The 26175-nt window shown below is 36.1% G+C and overlaps 1 protein-coding gene across 2 annotated transcripts in view; it reads right to left on the bottom strand.

Moving 5' to 3' along the window:
• CACNA2D3 (calcium voltage-gated channel auxiliary subunit alpha2delta 3) overlaps window positions 1-26175 on the bottom strand; it is a 347867-nt gene that overhangs the window by 2209 nt on the left and 319483 nt on the right. For both annotated transcript variants that reach the window (XM_026046033.1, XM_026046034.1), the window contains 4 exons: window positions 21998-22073; window positions 18418-18470; window positions 16781-16836; window positions 14128-14239 (listed from right to left, as the gene is read on the bottom strand). In XM_026046033.1, coding sequence (XP_025901818.1) covers window positions 14128-14239; window positions 16781-16836; window positions 18418-18470; window positions 21998-22073 — 297 coding nt within the window. The remainder of the gene's footprint in view (window positions 1-14127; window positions 14240-16780; window positions 16837-18417; window positions 18471-21997; window positions 22074-26175) is intronic.

Raw genomic sequence — 26175 nt, 5'->3', positions numbered from 1 at the left:
TTGATGTCCATGTTGAGATGCACATGATGCTGAAAAGTACACAGGTATGGCTGCATGCTGCTGATATGCTAACTGGAACTGGCGCACAAGTGAATACACATTTTTTTTTATTTCAGTACTGAAACTCCATAATGAATGCTTAACTACGTAATTATGAGCTAGAATTTTTAAGTAAACATGAAACAGATGTGAAAAATCTCTTTTCCAAAAAATCTGATCTGAAGGTTCTTTCACAGCCAGATACTACCAGCTCATGGTCCCCAACTTTTGCCTCTAAGTCACATTCACCCTGGATCTTGTAGGAAACAATATGAACTCCTGGAAGAGATCTCAGCTTTCATCCGGCCTCTTGAGAGTCATTACATCACTGAGCCAACAAAACAGAGATTAAGCCTCAAAATCCTCTTAAGTGAGAAGATTTATTTTAGAATAATGATGATTATACAGTACTAATACGTTGATAACTCTGCACCACATTTAAATTAAGACAAAGTAGGCAACTCAGAAGAAGACAGGGGAAAAAAGACCCAAGACAGCACCTAAGGGAGACCAAAAAGACAGCACCCAAGGGAGAYCAGGGCAAGAACCCGCAGACACAGTCCAATGAACCTCACTATTTCTGTGGACTTGACTCTTAAGCACATGCCAGAAGTAGAAAGTGTGTGGAATGAGCGTAGCCSCTGCTTACCCCTTTCTCCAAAACTCAGGACATGATAGAAACAAAAGCTTTATGGTTCAGACACAGTCCTTGCTTATTTTTTTTTTTTTAGGACTTTATGTCAGAATTTATATACATTGATAAAATATTTGCAATAGAGAATATTATGGAAATCTGACACTTCCAGGAACGAGGTTCTTTTGCYCATGCAGCACATGGAAGCATACAGATTGCTAAGTGAGGGTTTGAGCACCAATAAAATGCGGGGAGAAAAATATTTTCCCTCAGACATCTTTATTTAAAATACATATTGTCTTACTAAAACAACTCCCCATTTTCTCCAAAAATCACAGAGGATGAAATACTGGAGGGGGTGTGGAATATTTGAACCCAACTTATGAAAAAACATAATTGGAAAACCCACTGTAAAATGCTGCCAATGGAAAGATTAAACACTTTTTAGTATTTTTTAAACTTACTGAACCTCCATTAAAATTACACTTAGAGTGATCTGCAATATGTTAGCTTTATGTTTATACATGAAATATACATTTACAGCATAATGTAAAAGGCTGAACTTTATAAATGTACCTACAAACAGCTGGAGCATGTAGCAAGACTGACATCATTGTAATGGAGCATCTGTGGCTTTGCGGATTTGTGTGTGGGAGAAATGGGGCCAATAAAAGGAAAGGAGGGAAATTCTTTAACAGAGAATAACATCAAAACTGTACAGCATGAAATACCCGTCACCCCCCTCCCTGCCATCCCCCCCAAAATATTATGACAAAAAAAWTCTAACCCCAAAGGACAGAAAAAAAAATGTTTCATTTATTCTTAGAAAGTGAAACAACTTGGATTTTATGCATTCTAAAACTTATTTTTATCATATCTTTAAAACCAGCTCAGAAAGCAACCTGAAAGGCAAAAAGTGTTGACATAATTACTGGTTGCTAAATGATTTATGCTTTTCTGGGGGGAATGGGCAGTAAGCACTCTTTTCCTATGGCTGAAGTCTGCCAAACTTCAGCAGGCAGGCAGGAAGGACTGGCCAAAGTCCTTTCATGCTAGTTCCTTTTGTGGCTCCCAGTGAACACTGAAACCTGTGAGAAAGCGTGTGCCAGATAAGCAGGCTTAAAGGTCACTCTTCATGAAAAGTGGGCCCATTGGCCATGGCATTCCTCTTTTTTAATCTACTTCTCTGATATGACATACAATCTATGCAGTTCAGGATATTGCTTTCCCGAAGAAGGAAAAAAAAAAAAAACAAGATTTGGGAGCTTCTGCTATTATTTCTCCCATCAGAAAGAAGAAAGTGCTTTAACCCAGAAGGAAGTTTTCACTAAAGAGCTATGATGCTGAGTAGATGCTTACCTGGCTTCCTTGACTGTATTGTCAGCAGCTACAGAAAAAGTCAGTAGGAATAAGATGCTCTAGAAAATATTGCTAGACCYTGATAATTTGGGGTATTCTCTATGTTCCTGGTTTTATGGAAATTATGAACTAAAGGAACTGCAAGAAGAAACACAATCAGTTGAAAGTTTCAAAAAAATTCTTTCTACATTTGTAATTATAATATAGACATTATATTATTATAGATTCTTATAGCCTTCTATCAGTTATACTGGTTCCACTTACCAAAAGCAAATACAGAATCGATATAAATCTATAATCTACAGTCTATCAACTTTAGATGCTTCTGAGGTCCCTAGCCTTGTAGCAATTGGCATGAGACATGTGACTATCATTTTAAGGGCCATAAAAAGATAAACCTTTTAAGGACTGACATGTTATCATCAAGTGAGGGCAAAGGACTGAGTACAGTCACTCACTGGATGAACTGCAAAGGTTTTCTGCCAGTTATTAGGTCCCACAGTTGCTYTGTGCCTAGCTGGGTTTAATGCTTGCATTAAATTCAGTTTCCAAGGCAATACTCGTGGGCGTCTTTCACGACATTTTGGGGGAATGTTCATATCAGTAAGCCTCAGCTACAGAATGTTCACAGGAGACAAAAGGTGCATAAACACAGTCAGAACAATCAGACAACCAGAAACAGACTTTTAAATACTGAAATATTCAACCAAAATGCTCCGTTGCATGTTCCAAGACTTAAGTTGCAAGGCAGAAAAACCTCTAGCTGAACAGCTTCCATGGCTGCAGTGGGAAATAAAAAAGTCGCTTACAAAGTAAAAAAAAATGTTCTTGTCTTTTAAGTATGATCCACTGAGAGTCAATAAAGTTTATAGAAAAATAATCATTTCTGAATTACCTGATGGCTTCAACTGCCATTTGTGTCCTGCCTATATGAGAGCATCGAGATAGTCTAAGGGCTTTCATTGAAATCTATAATCATGAAGAATGTTTCAAATTTTAAGGGTAAAACTTTCCTTAAGTCAGGTATTGCAAATCTTTTGATTTGAACCTTCCCCTTTACAGCAATATCATCATCATCATTTCACAGCGATAGCCCGGAGAGCGCCTTGCATACTTCTCCATATATAAAGCATAATTAACTGCTGTGGTTCCTGCTATATTGAAGCCACATTGAGTCAATAAGAACCTTATTAATATTTTCTGCTCCATCTTTCATCCATTCCTCAACTGGTTTGGTTTATTTAAAGTGCAGGTCCAAAGGCTCAGAAGAGATGTGAGCACAAGCTGCCTCTTCACTTGGCTTTCAAAGAGACGATGAGGAAGGAAGAAATTTAACACTTGAAGGGGAGAGAGAGAGCGGAAAAAAATCTGGTCATGTCAAACATTTCTGCTTAAAAAGAAAAAAAAAAAAAAAAAGAAAAGAAAAAAAGAGAGGAAACCTGCAAGAAATTCTGTGCTTTGAGGCACATCATTAGACAACAGTGCTCCTAGAATGCACACCTTTTACCTCTTCCTTTCTATGCTATTTCAGCTTTAGCCCATATTAAAAAAAAAAAAAAGGCTGAAAATTGGACCGAGGGTCCCCAAATAGCATAACTTCTCGGGCACCTGCAAAACACAACTTTCCTTTCCCTGGCTTGGGACCAGGCAGCCCCTCACTGGTACCCAGCAACTTCCCCTTGCCCGGCAGAACAGTAGATATTTCTGATTTTTGGAGGACTTGAGTATGGCAGCAGCATTAAAACCAACTCAACTTATCTTAAAGCACTGTCGAGCACTTCTAGTTAAAAATCAATTCTTTTTTTGTGACAGAAATATTACACGCTTGTGTATTGTTTTAAACCACACACTTTCAGGGGTATATGGAGTATTTTACAAGCAACGGATACTTTTTTCAGTTGTACAGAAATATGCTTCCATTATATCCGTGCTAATAATGGCAGATGCTAAGCAGTGGGGTATGTGGTCACAATGAACACATGGCTTCGATGGGCTTTTAATCCTATAAACTTCTAAATGACTGTTCAGACTCATATTTAATTTCACATTCGTGAGCTTTAACAGCCTGATTTAAGGAAAAAATACATGAATTACTTTTTTTTTTTTCTCTGTAATGGCTGTAAGAAATCTTTTACACTGTTACTGCTACACTGATTACACTATTACTATTACTGTGACTGTAAGACTTAGACTTAAATTATTAGCATAATATCTCATTGTGGTGTTAGCATAAGGTCTTTGCTGCACATATGCAATCACATCAATCACTACTTTTAGGAGATAATAAAAATTGCATGGTTAGCTACTGGTTATTTGCCCACACAGATAAATCCTACTGGTAAAAGGAACAGTACTATCATTCAAATAGCATTATTTACAAAGTAAGAAAGAATTTCATTGTGATTTGTTGGAACTGAAAAAAAAATAAGRGCAATATTTTCAAATTGGCAACATAATTTAAAATCCAAAGACTTCAAAAAATACTCTGAATTTTAATGGCACTGAACACAGGTAACCCTCAGGGAGAGCTTTGACACTTGAGCATCTGTCTAAATTTAGTAGTTTCCTTCCAGGTCCGTCAGTATATCTTTTGAGTGCAAACCTGAATTAAACAAGTATGGACATTTTGGGTTAAGATTAGTCATTACTATGGGATTATACTTCATATCTCTCAGTTTTGATTTTTTCCATTTTTTCAAAGAGAAAACAAAACAAAAAAACAAACAAACAAACAAAAAAGCCCATACCAGCACCAGATACGATAAATGGAAAATGTTGTTCCCTGTGCACTCAAATATGTGKTACTCACATAATTGTTGGTTGCAAATATTCAACCTTAACTGTTTGGAACAAACTTCTCCCATGCAGCCAAAGCACAGATATCTGCTGTGCTGTTCCCTGGCTCCTGTTATGTGTTTTCTAGGCTGATGGCTACATTTCCAAACCTCATTTCTCTCACTTAACACATTTTTTTAATGAATGAATGAGACGTTTATATCACAGTCCTAAATTTGGCTACTTTTTTTTTCCTTCTTCTTCTTTTCTTTTCTTTCTTTTTTTTTTTTTTAAACAAACAGGGATAGAGAATGGAATATCTCTAATGCAATCTGTAAAAATAACACATATGCCAATAACAACATTTTTGAGAGCTGGAATGGTTAAAGCCTATGAAGAGAGCAGCTGGCGGGTCCTCCTGCAGAGGGRACAGATAAGCGCTCGCCTCAGGCCTGCGCCCGGCCCCACACGGTGCTCACAGGTTCCCYGATCAGGTGTAGCCTCGCCGGCCTAAGCACCACTCCAGGTCGGTATAAAGAGACCAACTCCAAGGAGGGGCTATAAGGAAGGATTTAAATGAGTGGCTTCCACGGCACCACTCCCAAGTGTGCAGCAGGCCTGATACCTGGGAGAGGGCCACAGCAGCATCACCACTACCACCACTATGATTAGACTGGATTGCAAAAGCTTTACAAGGAACCAAGTTCAGCCATGCCACAGGTTTTAAATATCAGTCGGGGTTCATACCCTAAACCAAACCTGAGCTCACTCAACTGGGTCTCCATAAGTAAAGGGCATGTCTGGTCACATTATAAACTGCTTTGTAACAGAGGGTGACAGATGAAGCATAGTTGGCACAAATTAGAAAACTTTGTAGAGAAAATTATCTTTCAAGTATAAACAATAACCTGCCAAAATGGCATGGGAGTAATTTGCCATGTAGTTATACTAGACAGCAATTTAGATTTCAGTATAAAGATTAAAAAGGTACAAATACAGAGATGGYGCATCTTTGGTTTAGTTAAGTCTTGAAAGATCTGTATCTATTTCTTAACAATCCTAATCAATATAATTATGTCAACAAAGCTACAATGACAAGACTAAAATGCAGATGTGATTAGGAGATTCACATCAAAAGCACAATAAATGTTAGAAGTAAAATGCTAATTTGATGTGCCCTTTGTGTACATTGCAAGGATGTTATTAATTTATTTGTGTAAATACAAATTTTAGCAATGCTTGAGAAGACAACATCTGAAATAATTATGCTGCATGTCACCATCTCCATAGCTAGTCAAAATTCTAAGTCATATACACATTTTGTCACATTTCTTAAGATACTGTTTTTCCAAGCTAAAGGCTATCCGCTATCAAACATTCAAATCTTTTAAAAAGAGAAGTACTAAATCTGTGTATGTTACAATCTCTTTTGCATTGTTTTTCTTCAAACAGACTATACTTTAACACAGATATATTATAAACTGAAATGAATTTCCTTGAACTAACAATTCTTCACATGTGTGCCTGGCTTTAAAAATTCACTGCCATGTTTTCCAATTTTAATAAGGTTTCCTATTCCAAGACATCTTTGATATGTATATTACTACTCAGCTGAATATATTATGACATTCATACAACATTTAAAATCTGCTGTCATTACAAAACATCCTTTCATTTTGTCAGCTACTATCTATCATTTGGTTAATATTTATTACTGCCTGTTTAAAATGCAATATTATGTTAACTTTTAAGTAGCGATATATTTACATTTTTTAGCAATTCCGAGCTGAACTAAGCACAACGCATGTGTGGAAATCTCCACCTTTCCATGCTCAGTTTCTCTATTTACACTTCTCAAGCAGCCCAGCTCTGGGCTACTTCGAAGACATGAGGAGGGAAGTGGAGATTAAAAATAAGACAGTCCATTGCACACTATTGACAGGAAAAATAAGTGTGTCAAAGCTATGAAAACATTAATAGATTGGGTTGCCAGGAGGCCAGACACACAAGTTTCCTAGGCTTTTGGCCTTTAAGTACTTTCAGGTGCACTACATGGTCAGTACAGTGAGGTCTTCTAATGAAAGAGTTGCACTCATTCGCAAACAGAGACCACCACGCATTTCCTCATCTTTCTCTTCCTTCTAGAGTATCCCCCACTTCTGCCTTCTACAGCACTCCCTTTATTACTTGACATACAAAATACAAAAGTAAAAACACCCACTCTCACAAATATCTTCTGCACAAAATTTTTTTTAGATTTAATTAGAACAAAGTAGATGCGGACTTTGTTGCAGCAGAAATCTAAGCCTAATTGAAGTCTGCTCTGCAGGTGCTGTAGAGCGATTCCAAACATCTTTTCTTTTAGAGCATAGTTTGCTACCTCTAACCAGACAGTTTTTTCCTCCTGTCTTCAACCAGTGCTGTTATAAACATGCAGGATATGCATGAAAATAAAAATTTGCACATGCAGAGCATTAGTTCAGAGGAATAAGAAAATTCTCTGCTTTAAAAAAATTATTTCTTTAGAGACAGCCAACCAAAGAAAATTACTTTAGGACTAAAAAGTGAAAAACAAACTTGGACACGGGCACTGCAAATATGTTTAGTAATATACACGATATTAAGATTCTAAGGTATAAAGTAATAGAGAATACATGATTTACACAGAATTAAATGGAGTTTCCTTAATATTATTTTCCACCAAGACAACCTCATTACAATGTTTTTCATGTCCTTATTTAGGTAAAAAAATATAAGAGATAGGGCTCATTCTATGTTATAATTTGTAGCCTTCGGGGTACTACTGGTGACTAAACACATTCCAGTAAGTCTTCTCTTACTTGAAAAAAAGCAATTAAGCAAAAACCATCCTAACTGCCATTAAAAATGCCTTTTGAAAAAGATTACTATAGTCTTTTTTTTTTTACTTTTAATGTACTTGTCATTCTTTGATCTATAGTGATTCTTTGATTTTTTTTTATGACCCTTGCAATGCCAAGGAAATGGAGGAAGAGAATTCGAATTATGATGTACAAATTTGCATGACTTCGTCAAGTAGGGAAACAAACTTCAGAGAAAGATGTACTTAGGGGATAAAAAGATGTCTCACCAAGGTTTACAAGTCTTTCTGCAAGTTTTGACATAACTGGAAACCAAAAATAATAAGCAAAAATTATTTTTAATGGAAGGTGGTATTCTTTGCAAATAGCTTCAATGCTCCTGAACTTTACGGAATTCTTTTGCTAATAAAACAAAAAACACACTTGAAAAACGTCCAGAGGATTGTTAAACTGGTGGGAATGGTGGGAGACCTGCCTGGTAACCTATGCATGTGTTGCCCTATTATTTCATGTATCTGTGTTCTTAAACAAAAATAGCAAATTACCATTACTAGTGCAAATTACCAGATTTATCTCAGGGAAGAGATAAAATTATGCATACAGTGACTTTACATTGCAGCTGCATAAAATCTCTATAATCACTGCTTCCTTTGGCATACAGAGCAAGTTACTGGAATATACAATCAGAGAAACTTGGGTAGCACATGGTGTAGGAATTTACAATACCATAAAGACCTTCAAAAAATGATTCTAGCAGTTAGGTTGTGTACTGTGATACTTTTTAAATGGTAAGTATCAGAAGAGAATAATTTGGGGATTTTATAGAGTTTTTTGTTTTGGCTGTGCCAGAAGTGCCAGAAGAATATATGGACTCTAATGGTAACAATGACTCTGATTCCTTAACAGCTCAACAACTAACTGCAACTGCAGTTACAACTGCAACTGAGGTGTGCAAAAAATCTTCCTAGAAGATGCTGCTTGGCTGTAGTGCCCATCTAAGTGAAGCTCATGTAGATGACAATCTGCTCAAGCTGCCAAGCTCCGCAGTGAGCTGTGTGACTACAGCACACCTGTGGCTCCACATGGGCGCAGGTCAAAACCATTCACGCACAGGTATCACACAGGCACTTGTAACAGTCGCTGAAAAAGAAACCATGTRAAAATACACAATCTAAACATGAAACATGGTAAAACAGAGACAACATTTGCTTTTCTTCAGGGTCCTATAAGATGGATACAATAAAATGAATATAACCCAAAATGCCTTCTAGAAGACTGACTATAATTTATTGCCCAAACTACTCTAGGAAATCTCCTGGGATATTCTAAGTACACAGAGCTCCAAAGGGGAAGAAATTGCCCTTGATGCTTTGCGTGTTTTATGTGGCAATCTGATTTGTTTAGAAGTAAACTAACTACATCTGAAAAGGCAAATGATTATTTATTTCATGGGAAATTGAACTGCATATTTATTTACACATTTTAAACATGATCAAGTACGGCAGTTTGGCAAGCTTCTACTGTGCAACAAACGCAGAAACATTTTAGCAAATGATGGTATGTCTCTAGATTAAGTGGTTTATAAAATCATCACCATTTTAATGTCTACACAGATTGCACTATTCCTGACACTAACATGCTCATGCCCTGGACACACTGAATCTCATTTGCATCATTATTTATCTATTTATGCCAAATAAGCACATACTGTGGACAAGTCTGAAATTTGCCATTATAAATCCACATGAAGTGGATTGTGTCATCCCAGGCTATAATTCCACTGACATTTACCTCTTTTTATTGATAAAGAACAGTACATAACATCTAGCCTATAAGAAAGGAAGAGAAGATATCTGATCAATAGATGATCTTCTCAGCTAGATAACTGTTCACTTCTCTCATGGCTTGAAAATAGCAGTACTTTCTAACACTGCAGTAGGCCACACAGATAATACTTTGGACAGTGTTCAATGAACATAACAATTTCTATCAACTTAACAGGCAATTGTACATGGAGTAGACCACAAAGACAGACTTGCATTTCATCTTGTGTAATTAAAACATATGCATCATTTTTTCCTTGATTTGGAATGATTGTAGCTACATTCATCCTTGCTTCTGATATTTACTTCCTATAGCTTTCTGATATTTAAATTTCTCTTTATTTTATGTCTTAAGACTAGGCACAAAGAATCAATTGAGAACAAAATAGTTTCTTTAGATTTTTGCCATCGACCTTACGGACCCGTGAGTGCAGCAGTTAAAACAGAAAGGGGCTATTTGCCTTTTGGGTCACTGGAAGTAAAGCCAGACTTTTGATCTGAATTCAAATCCAGTATGTCATCACAGATAAACAGGAGAGGTTAAAAGGGCAGCTTTTTAAGTACTTGACTATACAGTTGTTGCCCTACTTGTAAGACCATAGTTTCTGCAGTTCTATATACTAGCAAGTATGCATTGAAATAGTTCCTTGTGACTTTGAAAATATGAAGTATATAATTAATATTTCAATAATAACCAGTTGAGTAACTTCCAGTTCCTACAGAAAAAAAAGGCATATATCCACCTTTATAGGATTAGTTATTGCCTATCTTAATGTAATTTCTTAAATAGAGTTAAAGATGTACTAGGAAAAGGCAGGCGACTTCCTCTGATCTAGTATCATAAAGAATATTATTCTTCTAATTTATAATGACTTTGTGCTTCTATAGATGCTCTCCTTGGTTTTTAAGCATCAACAATTAAATACTGCAATGAAAAGAGCAGTAGAAAGCAAAAACTAGTAATATAATTATTGGTAATGTAACTAGTGAGAACTGAAGAAGGATTTTGGTTGACACACTTATTTGCATTTAAATTTGGCTAACACACTGGTGAAATACCTCATAAAATCTGCAAACAGCAATGAGATGCTTATTTATCCAAAGACTCCAAGTTAGTGCCTAATCAAAAACACATCTCCAAGCAGCAGAATGCCTTTAAAGCACATAACCAAGTGCCTTTGGCATTAGTGTCATTCTGACCCAACAGACACTCTACACTGATAAGAAACTCCTTCTCTTAAGTGATTAACTACTTCCAACGCTGAAGCTGCCATAGAATATTTAACAGTCTATCATCTGAGTTTTCAAAGGCCTTTTTTTTTTCCCTTTTCTCTTTGCTATAAGAAGGGATAGCTCACTGGAAAATATAAAAGCATTTCATATTTAGAAAAACAGATTTTCTGTCTTGTTGACAGTGCTTAGAAAATGTGGGTTTGCTTGTTTTTGAATCCTGTTTAAATAACAGATTAATTTAATAATCGTTGTGATATTGAATGACAAAAAATTATGGGGTGAGGTAGCCAAACCCTGACCCTAATGACATTCTTATGTTAATTCTTATTTTCTTTTAGGCTCCTGCTTTCTTAATAAAACCTATATTTTTGAAAGCCATTTTAAACATTGCAAGCTATCCCAAAGTAGCATTTATTTTTCATTAGTAAGAGATATGTTTACATATACAAAATATATTCTATACATCTGTATGCATTGAGAGATTAACTCCAAGTCCACTTCAGTTCATAGCAGCCCTTCCATTGCCTGAATTAAGTTTTCAGAGACAGCTGATAAGGTAAGTCAGTCAACTCTTTATAAGTAATTAGCATGTAGTCCTTTCTGCTTAATGTGGTTTATTTGTAATGATTTGTGAAGCACCCATTAGTAAAAATTCTAATCGGAAACCTTTGTAAGAATAAGGCTTAGTTTTCATAGCTTCATAGTCACTCACTGTTTCCTTTGGATTCAGCATCGAGAAGAGCTGAGTAGGATCAATAACAGCACCTCCACTCCTGAACAGGACTGAGCCTCTGACCTTGTTGATTATGACTGTGACTTTGTTATAGTTGTGCACCTAAATGTCTTATCTAATATTTTATGGCTTATATTAATATCAGTCATCATTTTTACTTCTACTGCGAGACTGCTTTTTAATCCCCCTTTCAGACAAGGGATCTACAGTGCCCAACAATTCATGAAAGACAGACACTGACTTGAATGAACTTGTATCACAACATTTTTTTGCAATGGTACAATATTTCTAACATTTGTGATTGAGAACATGGTCACAGCGTAGTGACYGTTAAAGAGTGTTCTTGAAAAAAAATGATAAGCTTGATGTATTAGAGTGCATATACAGCTAAATATTTACATATACATTTTTCCATATGCAATCCAGACTTACACGTATGTATCATACACAGATTTGTTTATAGCATGTTCCAACAAATATCAGAGGGCGTCAAAAATAACCTTACTAATGCAAAAGAATTGAGTTGAGCCCATAGCAACAGGCAATGTTTAATCACTGACCATTGAAAACGGCACTGGTTAAAGACTCTCACTGCATATGTGGTTGAACCCTAATTTTGAGTGATCGAGACCATCATTCTTAAATTACAAGTATTAAGCAATACACTTGCTTGTAAAAATATTTATTGGTACTGAGGCCAYGAAACAAAAAACTGGGTCATAAGATGTAGGTCTACAAAGGACTTTGGGTCAAATTCCTTAGCTGTTCTGCGGGAAAGTGTCCTGGGTTATAACAAAAATATTTGGAATCCAATGCAGTCTGCAATCTTAGATGCAATTTGTAGATTGTTAATGACAGTGGGTAAATGCTATAATGAAGAACTTTCCCATGAGAATCTAAGAGTTCTTCTGGATTATTTCTTTAGGTTTTGCCATTGCTTGTGGAGAAAAATAATGGGTGCCTTGAGATCAGTTTGTAAGTTACAGGACTTTCTTTTATTTTTTTTTTTCCGCTGCGGAACACAAAATGTTTTTCTATGAAAAAGATCTTAGCGCATTATTTTTGAAATACTATAATTTTCACTAAATTCAGTTTCCAACTTACTGCTGCCCAAGCATTGCAGAATTGTGTTATTTTTGAAAGTTATTTCCTTTGACCTGAAGTTACCTAAGAAGACAGGCTGAAATCTACATTCCTTTGAGAAAAACCTGGTCCTGTTAAATTAATCTCCTTTTCATGGAATCACGTCTGTTTGGAATACTTAAACATATGAGATTTATGATAATTTGTTACACAACTTCTCAGTAATCCTCTGCTAAACAATCACAAAATCACAAGGCTCTTTGAATTTTACAAAGTTGGCATCGAGCATCCCTAGCAGGGTAACACATATTGTATTTGATATATCAAGCGGAAAAGTCGTGTCTCGAGTTTGTTGAACCTCTGCCTTTCAGGTAGTGGGGACTTAATGTTACACTATTAAAGCCTTCCCTAGGATTGATTTGTAATGTACTTGGTTATCCCAGGCTCACAAAGCCATACAAAAAAACCCAATACTTTGTGCCAGACAACAATTATTTCTTTTTATTTAAAAGTTGGTCAGAAGTAAGCTAAAAGTGAACATTAGCACTTAAAATGCATCTATAATGTACTTATTCATATTTCCCATTAAAAACAATGAAGATGCTGAAATGAAAGCTTAGGAGCAAGTTTAGAGGYAGACCCACTGATTTCAAAAGGAGGCTGTTAGCACCTTCATTTGCTAATTTTGCACATTGATTTCTACTCGGAGAGAGTTGTCACAACTTTTGTTAGACTTAAGTAATTCTTTTTGACATTTACATGCTAGATAGACCTTTGTTGTAAATATTAATCTCTTCTATGATGATGAGCTCTCAGAACAAAGAAAATCCAATTACAAGTATAGAATTTTGCATCAACTACATTCATGTTCAAGTGAACGTGTGTTCATTTGCAACCTGTGCAATTCTTCACTTGCAATATACCATACCAATATCAAAAACATCAGTGCACATACACCCTAAAAGCACAAAGACGACATTTTCATTTTGAAGGAAAACAACTAGGCTGAATGCATTCCCTTCTTTTAACCCTATGAGGACAACTTTCCAGTGACAGTGGAGGAACTGATGGGCATAAAGCACTGACACGGTAATTTGCTGTTATTAACTCAGCTTCCCAGCATTGAAAGTTTGCTGGATAGACTTAATCCTCTCCCACTCTTTCAGCCTGCCCGTTTGGAGCAGGAAGGACTGCTTGGCATGCAAGTCAAACAGCAGAGCTCACTGTCCCGCAGGGGACTTCAAACCTACCCAGCAGCATTTCCCCGGGCTACAGGAGAGCTGGCAGCACTACACTTTTTGTATCTAAATCTCTACAGAATTTCCCCTCCAAATACTGCCTGCATGGAGAAGAAGACTTAAAACATGCACTATTCTTTGGAATTAGCAGAAGCCTTCTATCATTTTTTTCTTTTTAAATAATATGCACTGCTTTAATTTAAGAATATTAAACTTCAGATGACTCCTGTAATAAGAGAAATGACACCTTGACAGATGTCATTGTATAAGACAGAACATAACAGACTTGTACATTCTTCAGCATAAACTTGAATAATTCAGTTTTACTGCTTTGTCACGAACAGTTGTATAAGAAATTGAAAGGGCTTACTTGAAACAGTCATCGCAAGCAATATTCCCCGTGGTCTCCTTTATAGTGCGTTCGGAAACAAAAGCTGGATATTCGGTATCACAGGGCTCTAGGGTTTGTTTCAACCTCTGTGCTATAGGCATAGGAAAAAAAAATCTTGATGTTAACATGGGAAGAACAGCATACACAATTCTGAACAACACAAGATGCTGGATAACAGAGCTCACGGAGAAAAGAAAAGTTACTCAGCTTCTGCCACCCTGTGAGATTTCCTAGGCAGTGCAAAACACTTTATATATTTCAATTAAAAAAAAAAAAAAAAAAGCTTATCCATGGAATGAAATTTTGTAAGACATAACCATTAAAGTAGTTATTCATGTTTTAGCCTTTGCCAATCTGGTCTACACTTACGCACAAGATTTATTCTTTCTCTGTACATTCAAGGACTTACTCCAGTGCTGCTGTGCATCACTAACTCATTAAGTATGGGTGTTTACATTTATATGCTAACTAAATTGTGGTACATTTTGCTGAAGTCTGAGTGCTTTTTTGGATTATGACTTGGCATCTTTGCAGTGTTTCAGCACTTAAAATAAACTCTGTGGGTAGGGGGCAGAAGTGTTACCTTGGCCATAAATAATACTTGTCATCTGCTTCCCTACACAGTAGTAATGAGGATTTCATAGCGCTCTCCATCTGAACCTCTGGCATCGCCGCAGTAGAAGGGAATAGCACGTGCCACTATCCGGGGAAATCAAGGCATGGGGAAGCAATGTGCCTGATCCGAGGTGGAACTACAGGGCAGCCCCGGAGCTGGGAATCAGCTCTCACACTGAAATATGGATTGGGCAGCATCTCCCCCACTCCCATTCTTTTTCCTCCCCATGCCAGCACAGAGATGTCCTCTTGCACATCAGCACAAATGTTAACCCTATCTTAAACTAATTGCTAGGTGAGAAAACATGAACGAGTATGACAGAAATAGATTACACTAAACAGGCTCTTGGATGCCACAGATCTTCCACTGAGGCCAATCTGTTTTAGAAGCAGTGGTGCATCTACTGCACAGAGCCAGGGAATGACCAAAACTGGCATGTGCCGTCAGACCGCAAGATACACATTCCTGAAGCCTTTGTGTGTGTGTGTGTGTGTGTGTGCGTGTGTGTGTGTGTGTGTGTGTGTGTCTGTATATATAAAATTCAAAGATAAATATTCCCCCGAATGCACTGAACTCAAGGAAGGTACTAAAGTTGATCAGAAAAGTTTCTTTTTCTGACATGTTTCCACTATGATCACAAGCTATTTGACAATTCGGCATTTTCTTAAAAATTGTCTGGCTAGCTCTAATGACTGAAATTTCTTTCATCTGCAATTTTGGGGTCTACCCTCACTTATATCAACATATGGTCCATGTAACAAAGAGGCTGACAGAGATTCAAGGGTCTCAGATTTCCAGCACCTCCTACAAGATTACTGGGTTGTTCAAGGCCTAGGAAGCCAGTTTCTTCTCTCTCATTTACAAATGTGACTAAGATCACGAATACTCGTGTAGGAGTATTTTTCCAACCAGGGTTTGTAATTGGCAAGTGTGCAGGGAAGTTCTAGTACCTTCAGCAATGCATGCTGCCCTATTACTGTCACAATTTGAGGAGAATGAAGTTTCCTTGTTAGAGAAATTTTAACATAAATTATGTTATAACAATAAATGTTCAATAGACATTAAAATAGTGGGGAAAAAAGMAGCACATGCTTAGGTATGCTCTTATGTCAATACTACATTGCCACTAAAATTAGTGGCAATCATAACTACACCTCATGAGATTAAAATGAATGAACTCGCTTCTTAGGCCTTTTGCTAGGACAGGTCATCAGTCATTTCACTACAGGGGAAGTGGAATACTCCAGGACATCGGCATGTTCTGTTGTTCTCAACCTTTAACTTTTACTAGGATCTTATTCTGGCTTAAATGCAGTCATCAGGCTGCCAAGCAACTAGAAGATGAATTAAAGTCTAAAGTAGTTCTCTTAGCTCCTGCTTTACTTTGCATATTTTGGAATATGTAAATCAGAAACACAGATTGAAGATTCGATTTAAATTGCTATACCAATAAGTGGTATAGCAATTTAAATGGTATTGCAATGGTATAGCATCATTTGCCTGTGAAGTAAGCAATTGAAGAGCAACCTTCCTGAAAACTATACTTTTACTTATGAGCAATGCTTCTGAAGTGTGATAAAAAGGTCTACTTTAAATTACGAGATAAAACAAAATACATCCTAAAATTGTTTAAAAATAAAACCAGGAAATTTATCATCTCATGAAGCCCTAAAAAGAAATTACATAGAGATGTTCATGCTCATAAAATGGCATTTTGCACCACAATAATACCCTAAAGACCAAAGCAACTCTTTAAAAAAAAAGTTCTACTATTTTAATTTTTCTTTTATAYAAGTAAAGTGTACTCTCTAAAGCATACACAACATTTTCTGATTATTCACAGAAGATCTTAATTCTCTCCTGAGAAAGACTGAAAAAAAMCAGGATGATGATAGGAGAGATAAACTGTTGTTATTACAAGACAATTAATTAATATCTGAACATTTTACCCACATCTGAATTTTAAAAATCCAATGCCATCTAGCCATTACAGTCAGGAATAAAATTTACACTTACCTTTGGCTGTTAGATCGGAATGCCACCAACTGCATAGATTAAATTCCACAAGGAACCTAAACAAATGATTTTTCATATTATCCCACAACATTTTCAAAACACTGAACTGTCAGTATTCCAATATCATTACGCTTATTTTAAATAAAAGCTGACACAATATTGACATTCATTTTGCCAGCATAACTCTAGGGTATTATCTTTTGCCATAGTCATATTTTCACTGGGTTATACTGTAACATTGAGAAGTTATTCAGAAAACAACATTATCAATAAATCATAGATTTGCCTAGTATTAATCAGCAGCTCTTCCTTGAAGTGCTCATGAAACTTCTCTCAGTGCATGGCAGCCTGCAGCATTTTTACTGTTTACCCTTATTTCTAGCTATTCTTCATTATGCAATATATTTTGACCCTAATATTTTTATTATTTTATTATATTATTCTATTARTATACTTTAAATATTTTTATATTTTAAAAATGAAATCTTTTCTGGCTATAGTACAGAAGTGTATAACTATATTCTTATAATACTTCTGGATCTAAAGTAATAAATTGTATTTCATTTCTATTAGCAGAAAGAGTTTGATTAACCAGTGTCTAATCAATTCTAGCAAGATACGTAGCAAATGCATGTGCCCACCAAAACACACTGCAACACACTCTAGAGAGTGAGTTGAAACAAACCAGTCAATCAGTTTTCATTGTCCGTATGAACAATGTGAACTGAATATCCAGTTAATAATACAGACATGAAGCTACACTATTTTTAAAAAACAGAACATTCCTTACAATTTTTGAAACTGTTATGAATAGCAACAGTCTCATTTTAACAGTATTTTTTTTTCCTCTGATACAGACTTTGAAAGCTCTGCTCACTGGCAGCAGCTATCCAATTCTTTTTCCTTAAATCTTACTCCAACTTCTTGATGAAAGGTCATAGAATTTGCAATTAAAACAAAATGGCTACAGGAAAAGACTAGTTCGATTTCTGGAGATAATACTCACTTAGATCTACAATTCTACTGCTGATAAAAGCAATCATAAGACGTATAGATTAATAACACAAAAATACATTTCAAAGCTTCCTTTCTCATTGTTTGTATGATATTTCGCTGTGATTTCTTAGGTAACCACTCTTAAAGGAAACATTTATTMCATAATAACTTAAATTATTAGAACTATTAGAGAAGGTTAAAAAGTTCGGTGGCGTACACAGAGTGCACCGTTCTCTGATACACGCTGTTAAGGGTCCATCTTACAGAAATTTATGAAATCAGAAACAACGCAATGATTCACTGTAACAGTTTGCCATACTGACAACAGCCCACCCAGGCAGAATTACAAACAGCCAGACATTTATGCTGAATTTAACAGTAACCACAATAATAAATTTGGTTTGTATATAGCAAGCTGCTAAACTTACTAAGCAAAGACATACGGATATAAGTGACRACCATGAATAACATAATAAGAGCTGCAACTACGCATTCATGAAGTCATTTTTTTCAGATTTTAGCAATGCTAAATTGAAAACGAAAAAAGGAAAAAAAAACTACTAAACTTAAAATACTATAACAGAACACCACAATATAGGAGAAAAGAACAAATATTCATTAAGTTCTTAAAATTTACTTACAAGACAAGCTCAGTCATTATCCATTTTATTGCAGCAAAGAAGGCATTATAAGGCTGAAGAGAAGCAACTTATTTATTAAAAAGGCAAAATATGCAATATCGATACCTTAACTGAAAATCTCCATGTAAAGACAATGTTATGGATATTCAAATGCATGGAAAGCATGAGAAAAATAATAGTAGCTTTTTCTTAGAGATTAAGAGAAGAAAAAAACCCATAATTATTGCACTGAATAATAAAACACATTGTTGTGAAATTTCCTTTACACATGGTCCTCTACACAGATTATGATTCTAAAAAGGAAGGTTTTGCAAATGATTCTAAAATATTTAACCTCTAGGGGTTCCTATTTCCCAGGCTATTGCTGGAAGAACAGTTCTGGTAGATAATATGAGCTTTTCTTAGGCTGCAGTTCACAGACTTGCCTCTCTATAATGTAAATCTATATTCACTACCTCAATCTAATTAGGCTGGAAAAGCTTCTGAAGTCTTAATTTACCTAAATGAAGTTATCTGTGTCATGGGCCAGCTGTAAGCAGTGTAAGTAATTTTTAAGATTCTTCTCCTTTCCCTTTGTTTTTCTGGAGAATACCAAATAAAGCAAATATTTTAAAGAAAAAAAMAAACAAACTGTGTTGACAGGATTTCTAATATATATTAAATATTTCATCTTTTAAAGGAATATCAATGGGAATATTAATTTTGAAAGAATCTCGGGCAGGAAAGGCAGTTTCCATAAATCTGCAGAGAAAAACCTACGCTTTTTTTACTTGTGGTATGGTCTTTTGGCTGCCTAAAATTTGCAAGTTTATTTTTTAGAGCCTGTATCAGAAAAGTATTTAGCGCATGTAAGCGGTCGCACGGACTCTCACAGAACCGCTCAGACGATTAAAATCACATAAGAAGGGGCCGACTCGGCCCCTTGCAAGTGTCTGTCCCTGGTTTCGAGGCCCAGGGTGTCACCAGCTTGCCCAGGGCTCGGGCGCCTTCAGCACGAACCAGCCTGAGGCACGAAACCCGAGACGCACCAAGGGCTTCTCCTATAAAGGAGCCTCTCACAGGAAAAGATCCACCACATTATTATACCTATTAGAAAGAGGTATCATAAGTCTTTCCTCAAGATGAAAAAAAAAAAAAATTAAGTTCAAGCTCCTTGGGACATTTTAAAAAAATTTCTTTGCAAATCAAAAAACTTGAAATGTTCCATCAAAGTAACCAATTTTTTTTCTGAAATAACTAAAATTACCTGCTTTGAAGATGCTACTCACTTTTGCTTTGCAAATGATACTGTAAAATAATATATATTTAATGTAAAATACACTACATTTTATAAAACAAATGCTTTTAATATGAGAGCTAGAATAAAATGAAACAAACTCTTCCAAAATAACTGAAACAGAAGATTTCAATATTACAGGGCACAAACTGAGGAGAAGAGTTTGTCTTGAAATTTTAGTGTAAAAGCTGTGTATGATATTGAAATCACTGTATCCTTATGAAATGTGATTTTACTGGGACAGTATTTCCCACACAAAGACTGTGCCCTCAAAAACTGTTATCAGTTTTGTTCTCCATATATATTTTAAAAAGAAACAAGTCAAAGGAATTGACCTGAGTGATTCTGTGGCACTAACACATCTGCCTAATAACAAGGCAGTTAGTAGATTTTAGACAAATTTGTCTAAAAATTTAGACAATTTGTCTAAAATTTTAGTAAAAATTATTATATTTCATGGAATTTTAGCTAGGATTTGAATAAATTCAAGCAAAAAAAAAAAGCTAAGCTATCTTAATTATAAACTGTTATCCAGATATATTTTAAAAAGCARTCTCATATGGTTAAGAAAGGGATGGGATTTGTCTATAACCCTTGTCCATATCTAACTTATCCTTTCAGATATTTACGTAGAAAATGTGCCAAATGCTGCCTAATAACCCGATCTACATGTGCAAAACTGCAATTAAAACACCCAAATGACTTATTTTTGAGAAATATGGTCCTTGCTGTTTTCATTGCAAGGTCTCTTTGCATTTTTTTCTGTATTCATGATTAGAAGTGAATGGAAAAGAGTAAATTAAAGCTTTCCCTAACTTTCAAAGCAAACCCGACAAAAACTCACAGGGTTTCAAAGGAAAGTTTGTCTATCCTCAAAAGCACAGTTARGGAACACATTCATCACATCTCAGGGTATCCCACAAGTGCTCCAGACTTTTTTTTCCAGTGAACAGAGTATAGGCAAAAATTGAAATTGTGAAAATCTCCTGGATGAAAGCCTGTGTATAAGAGGGAAGGACTTCAGCTCTGCATGCTGGCTGCTTGCACGAAGCAGGCTGAAGCCCCAAGCCTAGGAGTGGAAGGCTGTCACTAACAATTTTAATATATTTTAAATTCTTCCATGCAGATGTGATTCACAGCAATGTTTTACTAAGAGTTAAAGCCCCACTGCACAGCCTGGAACTCAGGATACTGAGAACGTCTTTTTTTTAGATTCAGGCCTCAGCAGATAACAGATAGATATATGCAGTATAATCCTTATTTGGAGCTGCTTCAAAAGCACATGGGATCATGTAAATGAAAGCATCCTAAAATGCATACCATTATTAACCATAGACACTCCATAAGCAGACACTATAGAAGCTACATATTTATAGATGTTTGGACGTTGCCACTTATTTAATAATTTAACTAGGTATAGATGAAGTTTTTGTAGCTGGAGCCTTGCACTTTTAAAAATACAAAATACTAGATAAAAATACAAAATACTAGATACTAGATTTTCTGGTCTGGTAGTGCTGTTAATATTTGTGTTGCCTTTACCTATGATTATTTTATGTTAAAATATTCATATATTTGTTAAACAATTTCTTCTTAATATGCAAGAAATAAAGTTTGAGATAAACTATAGAAGATGAATTTGAAATAGTAATCTCTACGATGTATAAGTGATTGTAAAATGCCCTTTGAGTTAACAACTCAAAGTTATGAACTTATTACCTTAATATATTATCTGGCAATAACCGAGTGCTACCCTGGCCAGACCTCCCACTTGCAGGACCCCAGGTCTTGCAGAGGGACAGGCTTTGTATTCAGAGCTAATTAGAAGACAAAGGACTAAATGATCATTGAAATTCTACTTTAAAAAGTATCTTCTTTAAATGCTTAGGAAAATGTATTAAAAACATTGGTTTGTGTTTGCTCTGTAAATGAACCAATCCTTTAAGCCCTCAGTTTTTAATTTGAATTGCATATTACCATGTGCGTATATGTTTACATACTGAAAMTGTAAATTTGGTTCCAGCCTCCCAAATATGAGCATTTTGTATGGGACAAAGGACATCCCGACACCGCCGCCGAAATGGTGGTCCAGTATCAAAAATGGTTGTATAAGGACTTGAACTTGTAAATGCTTAACACTTTGCATTTGTTTATAATATAGCATTCCTCTTATGCACTATGATAAACCCAAGAGCTGTAAGCATTCCAAATTAAAATTATGGGCTTACAATGGCCATGATGTATTTGCAACATTTTTCTTTGATGATTGCATGGAAAGGTGCTCAGAAAATTAACTATACTTACGTCCAGTAAGCTATGGGCACTGTCGCTACTCTCTTTGTTTGTTCTACACATGGCCTGGTAGTCATAAAGTGTAATTCTACAGAGAAGAACAAAAAACTTCTTGACTAAAAGAAGAAAACACACTGGAATAAAAATGATGTTATGGAAAGGTCTGCCTACAAAGTAGACAGGCAAATAAAAACCATAAGGGTGGTGGGGTAGGGAGGAAAAGGGAACGTTAAAATATTTAACATACAAAGGGGAATAAAGGTATGAAACAGCATGGAAAGTTTGTAAGGATTTTTTCCGACTTTGGAACAAAGCAAAGGCATAACCGAGGGAAGAGGAAACAGGGAAGGCAACGTACAGTATAATACACAATGGKAGAAACAATGCCAGGAGGAAGAGAATATACATTCAACAGGATGCTTCAACAGTTGGCTCTGGACTGAGAGCAGCACATTTAGCCCCAGAAAGTGGAAGGACCTATGCATCCGAGGAGCTTCTCATGAAGGACCACACTCGAATTCAAAAAAATGTAGGAAGACATTTCTGCTGCTCCAGCATCTCAGTGCATAACTGATCCATGAGCAGGGCACTCTCTTCCACAGAAAAGGGAGGATTAAAGTCAGTGTATTCACTGTACAGACATTCAGAATGATGAGTTTCCTTTTGCTTCTTTTCATGAGAACAAAATACTCCATGTCAGAGAGCTGCTGTAACTAACACATGCTGGAAGCCTCCTCAGATGCATAGTCACGGGGAAATTTCTTTCTGTTATTGATTTTATTCATCATTGACGCACTTTAGAGATCTAAATGTAAAATGCAGAGCGCAGAGATAGTATATGGAAATGTGATTATTTCTCTAAATCTGTCTGTCCATAGAACAATTAATTATGTCTATACACAGAAAAGCATTTAACATCCATAACAGATGTAGAATAGATTATTTATCTAATAAAATGCAACAAGTCCAAATATAAAAAAGTTATTAGTATTGCTTGAACAGATTCATTTGACTTTTGCATCATCAAGGGCAAGGGAACACAATCGGACATAAATGGTTTTAAATGTATGAGATGGGACTTCAATGTTTTGTGATGTGTGCCTTGCTTCTAAGTGAGGAGGAAAGGAGAGCACACAAATTCAGCTATGGAAAGGATGTCCCAGAAGCTGCCAAAAACAGGTCATGAAATGCATTCAGCATCACCATGAAATGCATTCTGCACTGCATGCCATGAAACGTTGCAACCTGTACCAATAAAATGCTGTAATCCATACGAGTAGAAACTGTATATGTTTTTTTCTGATCTAATTTTGTGACAGCAGCCATCCCTAAAAGCTTCTTTATTAGGCACCATGCTTTATTTTTGGCTCACAGGCACAATATCTAAATATATTGGCTCTTGCAGCTTCAGCTAACCATTTAGTATATGGTCATACTGCTCACATTGTTGACTTTATCTTATAGTTAGAATAAAAATGGCCAAGAAGCCACCATTTTCTGGACTGGCAGAGAGAGGCACATGGTAGACACACGCATAACTAGAGACCTAAACATGGGTGTAAGTTGAACACTGACCATACTTGGCAGAATGACGCCCACAGCCAGATCCGCGCACACAGATCTGCCAAGACAAACAGAGCAGTACATGGTGTAAGCTGTGCTGCCCGTACGGCATGCAGTAATACACCACTTCCTCTAGCTTGTTCTGTCTTTCCTCCCCTTTACCATGGTCAGAATCCAGCCCTTCTAATATGATCTCTCCACTCTGGCCTTTCCACTCTTGGGGTTAGCTCAGCTTATTCGTCTAGACCTAAGGACCATGCTAGATSTCCACAGGGGACCTCCTCCTAGTGATGGCAGCAGTTGGTGAGCGCACATGCAAGGACAATTCACACATTTTAACTCGCTCTCTGCAGAACAGTCAAGGAAATCTCTGTTGCTCAAGTGGTCCCATCCTACTTTATTCACTAGCTAGTGCTTGGAGTAGAACAGCATTTGGTTTAGCCTTTATTCCTTGCATTTTTTTTTCCAATAGGATAAGTTTGGTGACTATTCACTTGGTATTTGGAAGTGCAATCATTTTCTTAACTTTCAGTTCCATGCACAACAATAGTTTGGTTAATCTATGGGCTTCTTTATTCTACTAAGAGGTTTTAAACAAATATCATTACAGTGTGTCATTTGGAACATCTGTCAGATTCAAAGTCAGTTTTACATATTAAAAAAGGGCTTTTCCCTCTCCATATTAATTTTGTTAGTATTACACTTATTCAAATATAGTAAATAGTTTCTTTAAATGCTCAAAGATAAAAGGTCATAAAAAGACTGGAATATGTACTCACACAAATAAATATAAACACAATTAATACTGCAACCAGACATGTTATACTGTATTTCTGTGGATTGTCTTATTGCATTGCAGGCAGTATAAAGCAATCTAAGACTGCATTATGAATAAGAGGAACAAAAATATTAAAACATATGTAGTTAAATACAGTTTCATTTAACAAGTAAAGAAATACTAAGTTTCAAAGGGATGGCAGAGGGAAGGAGTTGTAATAAAAAACTCAAAATCATGGTGGAAAAGTGTAAAACTGTTTTTTGGCTATATTTTAATGTCAGCAGATGACAGTATAATGAATTTAAACTTTTAATACGTATAACTAGAGGTGTTGTGAGTGTGAAGATTCTGCTTCAGAAACAAACCAGAAAAAAAAGATAATGTAATCAGGGAGAGAAAAAAAAAGGGGGGGGGTGAGGAAACATTTAGAAAGGTACATGCCAGGCATGCATTTCTTAACAGCAAAATCCTGAAGTCAGTTCTGCTTTTTGAGCAATGTATTAATCAACGTAGTGATTTCCAATGCGGGTAGGTTCAACACCTACCTGAGAGTCTCTAAAGAGACAATTCAAACACTACAACACAGGATGCGCAAGTTACGTCAGCAAAAGCACCACTGCCAGACATCCTTACAAAGACCTGATTCTTCCCACTAGAAGCAAATAAGAATTCTGCAACACACTTGCATCCACCAAGATCGGTGGATGAAACCCATGACCATGCTGAAATCTGAACACCGCAACATATTGAATCAATTTTAGACTCTCACTCTTTGTCACTGTGAATGATATTAAAGCTCTGTATAAATGGGTTCCATGGCATTTACAAATTCAAATACAGTTTTGTTTTGATTTCATTCTTGGAAATGTATTAAGAAGGCAAAAGTCTTCCAGTTCTATTCCTTGTTAAGACTACTGCAGTCTTGATAGTCAAAACACTGGCCTAAGATACTGTGGKGCTTCTGTGTCCAGGTGTCATTTCTGGAGTGCTATTTCATTGCTAATGTCTTTCTGAGATGTTCCAAAATAAGCTTTCCTATCATTGAGGCAGATTTAATCAATTCCTGCAGAATGAAAGGTTTCCCCTGATCTAAATTTAAGCCTGTCTATATGCTGTAGTCCAAGCTGTGTATTACAGCACGTCTCAGGAGTGCTTTACTCCAATACGCTCGACACTTTGGCATCACAACACCACTAACTGACCCCTTTCACATACCTCATCACTGAGGCCTACAAAAGAAAAAAGAAAAAAAAAAAACTTTCAAAAGCAATCATAAGACGGGTACAGACTATTTGCAAAAACATTCAAGAAAAGGAAAAGAAAATCTTCGCAACAGCAGTTAAAGGCGAACTTCCATTGTATACAACACACAAATCTTGGTCAAGAAAATTAAACTTCTAAGAACCACCAGCAACCCAGCCTACACTAACAGAGAYAGTGTTCTCCTTTCAGCTAAATCTGTAGCATACATGTGATTTTCTAGCTGTGAGTATAAAATATCATAACAGACAATTATGTTAGCAAAAAGATCATCACTGCATAAATTTCAAATATTCTTTCACYAGTTGAAGATATTTGGGAACATTCATAGAATTTGCARGAATATCAAGCTTAACATTGTTCTRTCTTATTATGGCAATAAATTTCAATTCCATATAAAAGGAAGAAAGGCTCAGAAAAAACAAAAAAACATAAGAAGCTAATAATAAATCCCTAAAACACTCTAACTATTGACACAATCCTTTACTCATTAGCCAATGAATGGTGAGTGCAGCTCACTTCTGATGGAGAGATGTTCATTAACCCAATCATGGAGGACAAGCTGTCCCACACCCTCACAGAGGGAGGG

Source organism: Nothoprocta perdicaria, unplaced genomic scaffold, assembly GCF_003342845.1.
Source record: "Nothoprocta perdicaria isolate Ctin4 unplaced genomic scaffold, notPer1 scaffold_42, whole genome shotgun sequence".
Taxonomy (NCBI): domain Eukaryota; kingdom Metazoa; phylum Chordata; class Aves; order Tinamiformes; family Tinamidae; genus Nothoprocta; species Nothoprocta perdicaria.
This window is presented reverse-complemented; position numbering and strand designations above follow the sequence as displayed.